This window comes from Miscanthus floridulus, chromosome 9, assembly GCF_019320115.1.
Source record: "Miscanthus floridulus cultivar M001 chromosome 9, ASM1932011v1, whole genome shotgun sequence".
Lineage (NCBI taxonomy): Eukaryota > Viridiplantae > Streptophyta > Magnoliopsida > Poales > Poaceae > Miscanthus > Miscanthus floridulus.
The window spans coordinates 113,824,043-113,836,603 of NC_089588.1; the positions used below are offsets into that span (position 1 = coordinate 113,824,043).

At 42.6% G+C, this 12,561-nt stretch overlaps 2 protein-coding genes across 4 annotated transcripts; both read right to left on the minus strand.

Moving 5' to 3' along the window:
• Positions 1 to 654: 654 nt before the first annotated feature.
• Positions 655 to 7,615, minus strand: LOC136482691 (adenylyl-sulfate kinase 3-like). 3 transcript variants are annotated; one of them, XM_066479896.1, is made up of 7 exons: positions 7,211 to 7,615; positions 1,850 to 1,990; positions 1,608 to 1,757; positions 1,397 to 1,515; positions 1,170 to 1,254; positions 1,046 to 1,092; positions 655 to 871 (listed from the first exon to the last, which is right to left on the minus strand). In XM_066479896.1, the coding sequence occupies exons 1-7, from the start codon at positions 7,476 to 7,478 to the stop codon at positions 773 to 775; spliced, it is 909 nt and encodes a 302-aa protein (XP_066335993.1). In that variant the 5' UTR covers positions 7,479 to 7,615; the 3' UTR covers positions 655 to 772. The 3 variants fall into 3 exon arrangements, 2 of the variants coding, with proteins under 2 accessions (XP_066335993.1, XP_066335994.1); XR_010765161.1 differs by having other exon boundaries at positions 782 to 871; positions 1,327 to 1,515; XM_066479897.1 differs by lacking the exon at positions 1,046 to 1,092.
• Positions 7,616 to 10,905: 3,290 nt separating this feature from the next.
• LOC136480608 (transcription factor bHLH139-like) lies at positions 10,906 to 12,554 on the minus strand. Its single transcript, XM_066478103.1, has 5 exons — positions 12,279 to 12,554; positions 11,992 to 12,183; positions 11,841 to 11,906; positions 11,649 to 11,714; positions 10,906 to 11,433 (listed from the first exon to the last, which is right to left on the minus strand). The coding sequence occupies exons 1-5, from the start codon at positions 12,552 to 12,554 to the stop codon at positions 11,338 to 11,340; spliced, it is 696 nt and encodes a 231-aa protein (XP_066334200.1). The 3' UTR covers positions 10,906 to 11,337.
• Positions 12,555 to 12,561: the final 7 nt, after the last annotated feature.

The window sequence follows — 12,561 nt, forward strand, 5'->3', positions numbered from 1 at the left end:
CCGCCATAGGCGTGTAACCCAAAACTCTTGAGATAGTGAGATTGTTGCTGGCTGGTGCCCGTGGTTTTTCCCCTTCACATCGAAGGGGTTTTCCACGTTAAATCGTGTATCTCCTCTGTGGCTTGATTCTTTACTTCATATTCCTATACGTCGTTCGTAACAAAACGAACGGGGCCAATAAATATAACATAGGTCATGATCGGTCATTGTTACATATGATTTTTTTGAAATCAGCCTTTCGGAAGGTTCATACGTCAGTAAAGTTACATATAGCTTGTTTGGTGAAAGTATTTTTATGGAGATCATGGAAACTTAAAAACCAAAGAAAATATTGGTCCCATATGAATGAACACCTACAATAAATTTTGTCAAGCATGGACGGTTAAGCAACTCTGTCAGGCTGCACTCTTTCTTTGACACAGCCATTTCTTGTTTCGTGTTAAAGAGCAACGACGCAACCATATTACACTGCCAGCAGTGTCTCAAACAAATCATCCTCCACAGTCCACACTTTGCATTGCATCACAAGCAGCAAGTCAGGAACACGTCACCCTGTACATGTGTGCAATCTAAGACCAGTATAAACAAGTTCCTTTTTCTTTGCGAGGACAGTATAAACAAGTTCTTGATAACTCATGCACCAAATTATCGATCTGACTTAAGAAACCAGATAAATTATTAGCATTCATCGGGTACTCAGATAGGTAACCTTGGCAGTGCCACCCCAATTGCTGCTATATACAAATGTGTTGCGTTACATATACATCCATGTCTAGTCATGGAGGAAACCATTCGTTTCAAGATATGACACAACTTGATCAGCCATTGATTTAGGTGAAGGGCAGTCCCCAACTTTACACTGGATCACTATCTGCAAAGATCGAGTTGTTCATCTTTCATTAGACAAGAGGACTGAAAAGTCATTATATTGTCCTTGAACTGGGAAACTTTAATTAATTCTTCAGTATCTAACAGTACTAACATAACATCTTTTTAATGTACAGAGGCACTGAATAAATTCTGGTAGTAGATGATTTCTGCTAACCTCACAATCAGATGGTGGTTCATAAGGATCATCAATGCCAGTAAAACCTGTAGGTGATTTCCCTTGGTTATTGGTAAGCTTTGCAAGTAACCAGACAACGACAGTCAGTTGGTTCCTTTATTACCTTTGATTTTTCCAGCACGTGCAAGCTTGTACAGGCCTTTGGGATCCCTTGCTTCGCATACTTCAAGCGGCGCATTTAGGAACACCTACCGAACGAAATGCACTTCTCTGAGCTGTATATATCTCTCTTACTGAAAATCTGAAACTAGAATAGGTACCATATGGAAGAAGGCAGAAATCTCCAACTTGACTTGCCGACATGGAACACCGGAAGTGGATCATGCATACCTCTATAAACGAAGACTTTGGCAGTAAACTGCGACAAGCGCTTCGATCACTTCTGTAAGGTGATATCAAGCTAGCAATGCAGATCAGGCCAGCATCTGCGAATAGCTTTGCTACTTCCCCTGAAAAGAACCATACAAACAGTAATCAGTAGTAAAGCTCAGTTGCGAGGAAACTGGTGATCAAGTGCAGAGAGATTTCAAACAGAACGTACCTACTCTGCGTATGTTTTCAGCACGATCCTCTGCTTTGAAGCTGAGGTCCCGGTTCAACCCATGCCGGAGATTGTCGCCGTCGAGGACGTATGTCAGATGGCCTCTAATGTGCAACTCACGGCTCAACGCACATGCGAGCGTGCTTTTTCCTGTGATAGATGTAAGGATATTCTTAAATTTCGAAGGCTCAGCAAATTCTGTTTGTAAACATGTAGATAGGATATGATCAGCTGATGCAGACCTGAACCGCTTAGACCAGTGATCCACACGACACAACCCTTCTGATTCAGCAAATTCTGTCTCTCGTTCTGCCCAATGGGGCAGTCATGCCACAGGATATTTGTCGATTTCCCAACAGTCGAAGTCAAGAGCGTGCTGATCCCTACAAACCCATGAATCTCTCAGAATGTTGAACATCTTTTTTGAAATCAGAATGTTGAACATAGTATGAAGAAAATATTGATATATAATTACGACTAGTGCTTTCAGGATAAGCAAGTCAATTATGTCATGTTTAACATACTCATCTTAAATGATCAGGTTTATTGTCCCTAGTAAAGTTTTGCAACCATGCTGATTCCTAACCTTCACTAACATTTCCATCAAAAGTAGGGTACTAAACAAAGCTAGTAAAAAAACAAGTTCAGTAAAAATCAGTTCTCCGACCTTCACGCCCAAGAAAAAAAACAGTGCTCCATTCTAGAAAAAAAAATGTGCTTTTTTGTGATGGGCCAACCATGAAGAAAACTGGCAGCTCTTGATTTGCCTAAATAAAGTAGTGATGGATGAGTCATATGGCCAATGGAATTTATCAAGGGGACTTGATATATGACAAGTTGACAACTCAGTACTACCACCCAACCAATAATTCGGTCACCAACTTTTTCATCCGTTGGTAAATGTACCATCAATCAAAGGACTGACAAGATCCCACCAGTGGCAGTATACATCATCCCAGTTGATGTCAAGGTTAATTACGCCTTGGGGATTGGACTGTTAATACAGAACTGACAGCACAATCAACCTCAATTCACGCGCATCCTCAACTGAATCAGTCAGGTCCATTCAGTAATCAGGCTGGAGAATGCTCTGAACATGCTGTCTTTTGGATACGAACGCCTACAGTGATCACGAACCGACCAACAGTTTCCAGAAACTGAAGCTTTTTTTTTCAATGAGAGGAGAAGCAATGATGTATAAGTAAGGCACAGTTTGCACGGGAAGAGCATAACCATGCAAAAAGCGAGGTTTTTCTGGTTACTCTGAAACCGCTCACCACCCCTTTGTTATCCAAAAACAGTATACGTGAAAGAGATAAACACAGCTAAGAAATGGCAAATTAGCCGGAACTGAACCGTGCAGTTCTTTCGGTCTTCTAGGACACCGAAAGCGATTGATATCGAAGGTACAAGGACTATAATGATGAGGATTATGATAGAACTACTACCTAGACAGCGACTTGCATCACACTTCATCCCCTTGTCAACTGACATTGAAACTCTGCATTGCAGAGCCTTCCTTGATTCCAAACTGATTTCTGCGTTTCAGTCATACTAGAAAATACATGCAGAGGCAAGTCATTGCGTAGATGTAGACTTGGGACACATTCTGCAAAAGCGTATTCAGAAACATGTCCTCAAAACTAGAGGATGTTTCTGAAATTTTCAGATGTGTTGTGCTGCTCATGGTGTGTCTCTATGTACTCTGTACCAGCCCTGCTCTGTTTTCTTGGAACAGAGGACAGTGTGTGGTGAGTGAGTGGTGGCAATAAATTGCAATCGTTTTCGTCCCATACATTCAGTGTGATACTCTGATTTGTTTGTTGCAATCGCAACCGAATGCGATACGTAGTATCAGGGATTCAGGGCTGTACGAATATGTACTACTACCTACCGTACGGCTGTACATGTCGTGTGTTGTGTCAGTCAATCAATCAACCAATTCTCTGGCCATTTGCTCTGTTCGCTTGGCTTATAAGTCACGACTGAAACTATTGCTGACTGATTTATTGTGAGAGAAAAATACTATCCGTTGGCTGAAAAAGTACGGCTTATAAGCCAAGCGAACATGGCGAATTAATTTTGGTCTTTTCTTGACGGAATGGAGAACTGTAGAAAATGTTTTCGCTAATATGCTGTAGAAACTATTTAACTTCGGTGGCTTCGGTATTCACGTTGCATCACAGAGCACTGCAAAAGTACAGCCCGATATGATGATGATCCACATGGTTTCTGCGGGAACAGTATTAACTGTCATTATATATGAAACTATTGTGTGATTAGTACGTGGTACAACAGACTGTCGTTTTTAATTGGCGGTTAATAAGGTGAGTCAAATTATTTTATACTGCTGCTGCAGTGAATGATCTGCTGGGTTTCCATTTCCTGCTACCACCAAACAGAAGAAACAGATTCTCTCTTTTGCAAAAAGGAAATGAAGGTCTACAGTGATCACGAACTGATCAACAGTTTCCACAAACTGAGGCTGAACCCCCGATGCTGAACTGAACCATGCAGTTCTTTTAGGACACCGAAAGCGATCGAGATCCAAGATACAAGGACTATAATGATGAGGATTATGATAGAACTACTAGACAGCGACTTGTGTCACTTCATCCCCTTGCCCACTGACACTAAAACTCTGTTTTGCAGAGCCTTCGTTTGATTCCTAACTGATTTATGCGTTGCGGTCATAGTAATAATTACTACACTCAGAGCTAAATCATTGTGTAGAGACTTGGGACACAATTTGCAACTTGTATTGTATGTATTCAGCAACAGATCCGCAGAAGTAGAGGATTTTTCTGAAACTTTCAGATGTGCTTCTCTTGGTGTGTCTGTACTATGTACCGGCCCTGGTTTCAGTTCAGCGAACAGAGGACAGACAGTGTGGTGTGGTGAGTGGTGAATGGTGGCAATAATAACAGCTCATATCGCTGTCAACGTCACGGAATCTACTAATTTGCAATCGTTTCCGTTCCGTACATTCAGTGTGATACTCTGGTTTGTCTGTTTGTTTGTTGCAATCGCAATCGAACGCGAATACTCTGGTTTGTTTGATTTTCTATCCCTGAAGATGACTGAAAATCTCTGTTTCACCTAGCGCACGGCTGTGTCGTGTGTTGTTGCGTCAGTCAATTAATCAACCAATTTTGAGGCCATTAATTAATTTTCGTCTTTTTCTTGCCGGAATGGAGAACTCCAGAAAATGTTTTCACTGATGCTGTAGAAAATATGAAACCTCGGTTGTTTCAGTATTCACACTACAAGACAGAGCATTGCAGAAGTACAGACAGATGATTATCCACATGGTTTCTGCAGGAACGGTATTAATTGTCTTTATGTGTGGACTGTCGTTTTTAATTGGCGGTTAATAAGGTGAGTCAAAATATTTAAAACTCCTGCTGCAGGGAAAGAACGGAATAAACGATTCAATAATCTGAGTTCCCATGCGTTGCCGCCGCTGCCCCTGCCGATGGCTGCTGGGCATAGGTGCCGGGGCGCCTCTTGTCGTCTCCAAGCAAAGGGCACCCATGAGCACGTCCGGTGCTAGTGGTGCTCGCACGCCGTCGGCTCCCACCCTGACGGCCGAAATTGATCGGCCTCGTTCTCTCCCCATATGTTGAAAACATATGTTTTAGTTTTTTCAGATGTTTTAAAGGTATATTGCAAGTGTTTTATATAGATGTTGTAAAAGTAGATCGGGATACTACATATGCTACAATGGCCATACACGTATGTTACAATGGCTATACACGTATGTTGCAAGTAACTCTTTCAAATATTTTATCTATTTTTTCAGATGCATGTTACAAGTGTTTTTATTTAAATGTTGCGTATGTTTTACACATATGTTTACAAGTGTTTTTATCAGGATGTTGCATATGTTTTTCATTATCTTTTCAAGTGTTTTTAGGTGTTTTCACAAGTGTTCCAGACGCATATTTCAAGTGTTTCATCTTTCTTCAGACGCATGTTGCAAAAGTTTCATCTAGATTTTTCAAAAATAGATCGGATGTTGTACGTGTTGCAATGTGACTCACCCGCAACAGCCGCCTGTTGCAGATGCTAGGGCGGCGTGCATGCGTATGGGAAGCGGAGGGAAGGAGCGTTGCACGGCTGCAGGTGCGGGAAGCGGCACAGGCGGTCCCCACCTAGCGCGAGCGTGCAGCAGCCATGGACGTCAGTCCGAACGTCCAAGCGCCAGTACTGCCCTCTTTATGCTGAGTTCTTGTACAATTTGAAAATTGACTTGTCTGCACCAGCGATTCGGTAGTAGGGAAAAAGGACCGTATGCACAAGCGTAGTCTGGGATGAATCAACAATTCTTGTACGTACGATTCGAAATTGAAATTCCTGAGTTGCATGAGAAACTCTCGTGCTCTAAGTAGACTCTTGCTGAATGAATTTTGTACGAAAGCAACAATGGAATTACTGGTCTACAATTTCAAATAATTCAAGCAAGGCTTGGGACACATTTTGTTGCTTGTATTGTATATATGTATTCAGCAACAGATCCCCAGAACTGCAGGCTTGTGATGGTCTGTCTGTACTCTGTCCGAGCCCTGGTCGCAGTGAACAGAGGACTGTGTGGTGGCAATAACAGCTCAGCTCGCTGTCAGCGTCACGGACTCTAGTAATAAATTGCAGTCATTTCGGTTACGCCTGGTTTAGTTGTAAAAAATTTCACCCCAAACTATGAATCTTACGGCACATGCATGAAGTATTAAATATAGACGAAAAAAACTAATTGCACAGTTTGGTTGGAAATCGCGAGACGAATGTTTTAAGACTAATTAGTCCATGATTAGCCATAAGTGCTACAGTAACTAACATGCGCTAATGGTGGATTAATTAGGCTTAGTAAATTCGTCTCGCAGTTTCTAGGCGAGTTATGTAATTAGTTTTTTTATTAGTATCCGAAAACCCCTTCCGACATCCCGAAACATCTTATGTGACATCAAAAAAATTTCATTTCGCGAACTAAACACACCCTTACTACATTGATTTGTTCGTAGGAATCGCAATCGAATGCGATACGTATCAGGGATTCAGGGCTGTTCAAATACACTAAAATAGGTCATGTGTTCACCATGTATGGGTCATCCGGTATCTATCCCTGAAGATGACTGAAAACCCTGCTCACCTAGGTGCATGATTTCAGTATGGCTGTGTTGTGTTCACGCGGTCTTGCCGGATTGGGGAAACTGTAGAAAATCAAATGTTTTCGCTGGTAGAAAATAATTAACCTAGGTGCATGATTTCATTATTCACATTCCAAGACGGGAACGGAGCATTGCAAAAGTACATACATGGTTCCTGCAGGAACAGTATTAATTGCCTTCATAAATGAAACTGTTGAAAGATTAATTAGTACGGTAGTACGGTAGAGAGGAGCTTCTTTATGTGCACTGTCGTTTTTAATTGCCGGTTATTAACGTGGGTCAAATTTTTTTTAATCCTCCTGCTGCAGTGAATGAGCAGAATAAACGATTCCATAATCTGGGTTTCCATTTCCTGCTACCACCTAACCAAACACAAGAAACAGATTCTCTCTTTTGCAAAAAGGAAATGGAATCAGTACGTTGCCATCGGTACCGTACCTGCAACGGCCGACGACGACCCATTAGCTGCCTCTGCCGGCGCCGACGCCGGCTCGGACCCCGCCGCCGTCCTCCTCTCGCCAGCGGCCGCTGCCACGACCGTCGTCGTCCTGGGCCCCGGCCTCGCCGCGACCATCCTGACGCCGGCGGCGGCTCTTGGTCGTCCCGGGCACCTCGCTGCTCCTTGTGCAAGCCACCACGCGCTCTGCTCGTCGCCGGCAACTTCGCCGCCGGTGGAGCATGGACGTGGAGGAGCCCTCGCGAGCATGGTGGCCGGCCGGCGCAATGGAAACGTGGCGGGGTTTGGTGGCCGTCGCGCTCGATCGAACGCCTATATATATACGAACGGACGGACAGACACGGGCTCGACGATCGGTGTACAGATGTGTGTGCCACCGTGGCAACGTGGCATGCCAAGCTTGTGATGAGAGAGCGATCGGTCCAAGCTATTTATAGGGGAAACCATGTCAACATGCAAACATCAGCTTCTGTGAAGTTTCATGTCACCGTGTCACAACACCATGGCTTGCTTTGCATGCTTCAAGCTCCACTGTGGAAACACGGCGTTTACTTTGTTAGCAGGTTCTACTGGGATTCAATTCGTTTAATTTGTAGAGATTTTTGTACATCCAGTTTGTTAAAATTTCTTGTGAAAGCTCCGTGTCGCGAGAAAAAAATGCATGCGCTTCAGCTGAATTTAAGACACAGCCCACATGGGGCTGTTTGCACAGTGAAGAATTTTGTACAGCACGAAGCAATAATGCGATTACGTAGAGTACTCCTTTATTATTAGGGTGTACAGTACTTGCCAATTTCAAGTCAGACAAGCCTTAAAGATGCGTTTTTGGGAAGCTCTAGAAACGGAAAACAGCCATTTTGAAGTGGACGGGAGTAATTTACCTCCTGTCGTGCCGCCTTTTGGTGGTTAAAAATTGTGGGCAGGTTCAGTGAACCTGAATTCCTGTCGAGATAAGTTGCATGCGTGCATGGACTCTTCTTTGGATTCATTCTTTGGTATCTTAATAATGAGATGCTTTCCAAGTTCGTTCGGCAGGGCCAAAAAAAAAAAAAAGGTGATGCGCTTTCTTGCTGGAATCAACGAGCTAAAGGCACGCAAAATGCTTGCGTCACTGCTCATGGAACCTACTAGCAGCCTGTTCGGTTGGCTAGTTCGTATCATTGCTGGTTCGTGAAGAAGTACTGTTGGCTGGTTTGTGTGAGTGAAAAATACTGTTCCGGCTGAAAATTTATGATCATTTACGACAAACTACAGCAAAACGAACATGCTGTAGCTCTCCTCAGTTGGTAGCGTTGCAGACTACTGTGGGCGCGTTTGGCCGGGCTCCCGCCGGCTCTGGCTCCCACACTGTAGCGCAACTGTAGCGCGCAGGAGCTGGAGCCGGAGGAGCCAAAAAACGAGCTTCTCCGGCTCCGGCGCTGTCAGTGAGAGAGGAAAGGAGGAGAGAGAAAAACGGCTCCGGTGAACAGTGTCGCTACAGGAGATGAACAGGGGAGGAGTCAGAGGAGTCGGAGCCGCTCGGAGCCCGACCAAACGGGCTCTATATTTGGTTGAGCAGAAATGGCGCGGTCTTCGATAAAAGAAAAAGAAAAAGAAAAGAATGCACCCTTATTTGCAAGTTATTTTTAGGGCTACGTACTAGACATGTTTAGATATCATCGTCAAGCATGGATGGTTGTCGCCTAATAGAATTGTTGTCTAGACTATGTCTCTCGTTTGTTAGTGTTGCTTTTTGAGAGCATGCTTTTATGTAGCCAGAGACTAAATTGTAATAAAGATTGGTTGGTGCATAACTCGTATAGAGACTGAAATAAAATTTCTTTTTGTGAAAAAAACTAAGTTCTTTAATCAGTTTGAAAAAATTTGGGGGGGGGGGGGGGGGGGGGGGGGGGAGCTTTCTTTTCCTAAAAAACTAAATGCTTTGCTAGACATATTACAGGAACAACAAATTTATGCGGGTAGATAACAAAAATATATGCAATTACTACAACTAGTCAGTGGTGGAACTAAAAAAATATGGGCCAGGGCAAATTAAGGTACGACATTTTCATTGTACACATAGGTATAAAGTAGATATAAAGATCGACTGTGGCGATTCACTATATTATGTTGCTGAGAAATCAGGGAACGAAGCGCGTCGAGCTAGTCGGTTCTTAGGCAACATAATAGGACGTTTTGCCCTTCCTAATATAGTTTCTGAATGCCATTAGACCAACCCAATTGATAAGCTCATAGCCCGTTCTATTGTTCCCCTTCTTCCATAAAGAATCTACATAATGCATTCAGCTTCTTCATGAACACTAGGATTTGTCGAGGTTCAAATTTATGTGGCTGCCTGCCTTTCTGGGTTTTGACACATCTGTCATTAGAGAATGGAAACAATTTAATTCTAGAAGTAGGCTGCAACAGGGTTCTTCAAAAAAACAATTAGACGTTAGGCGGGTCATGGCCCCCGCTAGCCTCCCTAGTTGGGGAGGATAGGGGAGAGGGCGGTCCTGACAGGTAGGCCCAATATAAGTCAGCATGCTTATTAGGCAAGTATGGCGGTCAAAGCCAGTGAAAGCTAGAGAAAAAATTGGCTAGAGACTATCCCCACCCACACATGAGCACAGCATTGGATAATTATGCATGGACACATGACATGAACCCACGATAGGTAGCCATGGGTGCCTGGTGGGGATATTCCCCCACACAATTTTTTTTTTTCCAGAAACAAGCATCAAAGGGGTGCGGTGGCCAAGTATTTCTGGTTTACATAGTTGAATGTTCCAAGCTAGCATTGAGTGAAAAATAAAATAATCGTCCAAATAATGCTTGGAGTGAAAAAAAATACGCACAAAAGGTGAAGTACTGAAGTCAGGAAAAGGGCACGAGTGACGCGTTAGGCAATCAGAGGTCCCCTTTGTCAGCAAACACTCATCAAGCGCATAGCCGTCTTCACCCTTGTCTAGTGCATGCCAAATGTTGTTCAACTAAATAAAAGGAAAAAAAAGGTTCCATGGTGCTCAGACATGCACGCATTGGACAGCTCAGCACCAATTAGATTAGGTTCTGATCCCTTAACAAAGAAGTTATGAACCAGTCAGATAAGGTTTTGGTCCCTTAACAAAGAAGTTATCTTTACTGAATGCAAAGCAGTTACCTTTGTGAGATCAATAATACATACTGCAACCGGCAATTAGTTACTCTGCATCAACCTCCTATATATGTAACACTGCAACTGCAAGAGCTGTGTAAGACTGGCCTTGCTAGAAGACTACAAGAGGAAATGTGGTGCGCCAAATAAGTAGTGAAACCATGTCTTTTCTAGCAGGAACCCATGTAACAAACATAGACCACTTCAATGTCATGATGGGTAGCCATGGCATGCATAGCACAATGCCAAATGATTGGTGCAACTTTGGTGATCCATTGCCCTCAAACAAGTCATGATCCACTATCATCGTGCTGATAGCACTAGTCCCTTGTCCTGACACTCTCTGGTTTCAGTTTCTCTTCTTATACAGGAGACATTTTTTTTTTGCTTCCTTTTTTGATCTGTTTCCTTTTGCGATTACAACGGAAACTTTTGTGTCATCGAGACACATCCATGGTTTTCTTTTTCGGCCGAAATCTCTTGATATTTCCGATATATCCTTTTTATCCATAGGCGCCGATAAGAAAATATCTATCTTTTTCGTACAAATTTTGTTTAAATTTATTTAAATTTACTTAAATTCAAATTAAATTTTATTTGAATTTGGTCCGATATTTTCGATATATCCTATTTATCCTCTTTATCTGTGACCCCCGATAAATTTTAATTTCCGAAAATGAAAACCTTGGACACATCAGCTCCTTCTACTTGCAACAGCAACTGTGGCTAAAGTTTGATCCATGATAAAAAAAAATGCACCCTAGAAAAATTCCCATTTCCGTGAACTGTCGATATCTCATATGACAAGGGAACCCATGGTCCAATTTTTATTTCAAAAGAACTTCTTGCTCATACTTGCAAGAAGCAACTGAAGAATGTAAAGTCAGGGCTAATTACAGATTTATGAAAAGATGGACCTTGCAATGTGTTCTAGCTCCCATCTGATCAGTTCATACAACTCTTTTCGGACGGTCATGATTGCTTCACAGCAACATTTAGACTGAGGTCCATGCTCATGTGGTTATAGGCAAGAGGTGCGTACATCCATGTATCTTTAGAGCTCAGGAGCTGTTACGGAAAAAAAAGGGAAGGTAAATGAGAGGCATGCTCCTGCACATCGAATTAGTATTTTTAAATGCAGAGTATACAATGCTCTGTTCTCCCAAACCTAATATGTAACAATGATCTGTACAGGTTAATGTTGCGCATGATGGAGAACTAGAATTGTGAACTAAAGTTTTTTCCAATGTTGATCTGACTTAACTAGGACACAAAAAAACTACCTTTATTTGCAGCTGCAGGAACTTGACATACTGAACTGCTTCCTCCAGCATAGTGCTCATGTCAACCTGCAAAGGCAAGAGAACAACTTATCTTCAGTGTTCACACAAAAGTTTGCGCAAATTGCTGGGCCTTTGAAAACACAATTTGATAGCAAAAAAGTTGATCACTAAATACAAAAGAAAAGAACTTACTTTGGTGCCATTAGGAATTAGCTGCTGCAGCGTGCTTAGTCTTTCATTGATCCTCTCTCTTCTCCTCTGTTATATAGTATGACTAAGCCATCAGAAAACAAAAACTGCAGATTCAGTGATCATTGCGAAATTAGCATTAAGTATTTCTGACCTTTGCGTAAAGGCTCTGTAAATCCTTCGAGGACCGACTACGACATCTTGAACTGGTACTTTGTTTCAGAACAATAGATTCTTCACACGCACCAATTGAATCATCTTCAGAGCTGCAGCTCCAGGAACAGCTCTGATTGACAAGCTCAGTGTTAATCTCATCAGCAGGAGCAATTGAACTTGTCCTTGATGCCTACAAAAATTGCACCAAAGGGTCAGAACAGCCTTTTTCTTTTCAACAACACATAATGTCATAAAAGTCGGAGTACAAAATCAAACTTCACTTACCAAGGCAATGGTTCGGGGTTTCTTAGAATTCTTACTCTTCTTATTCTCATCCATAAGACATGCCCTCTTGTTACTTGTAACTCCACTAAAAAATGGAGCAAAGACCTGACTCTGGTGATCAAAGCACCAAACAGCACCAGTGTTCTGACATTGCACTTGCTCTTTATCGCAGCAGTCATTTTCATCAAGTGGAAGGAACAAGGTAGTAGGCAATGTGCTAGGTTCAACACAAGAACTAGTGCTGCTGTCAGGAGAAGAAAGGCAGGAATCCCGCATTGCTGCT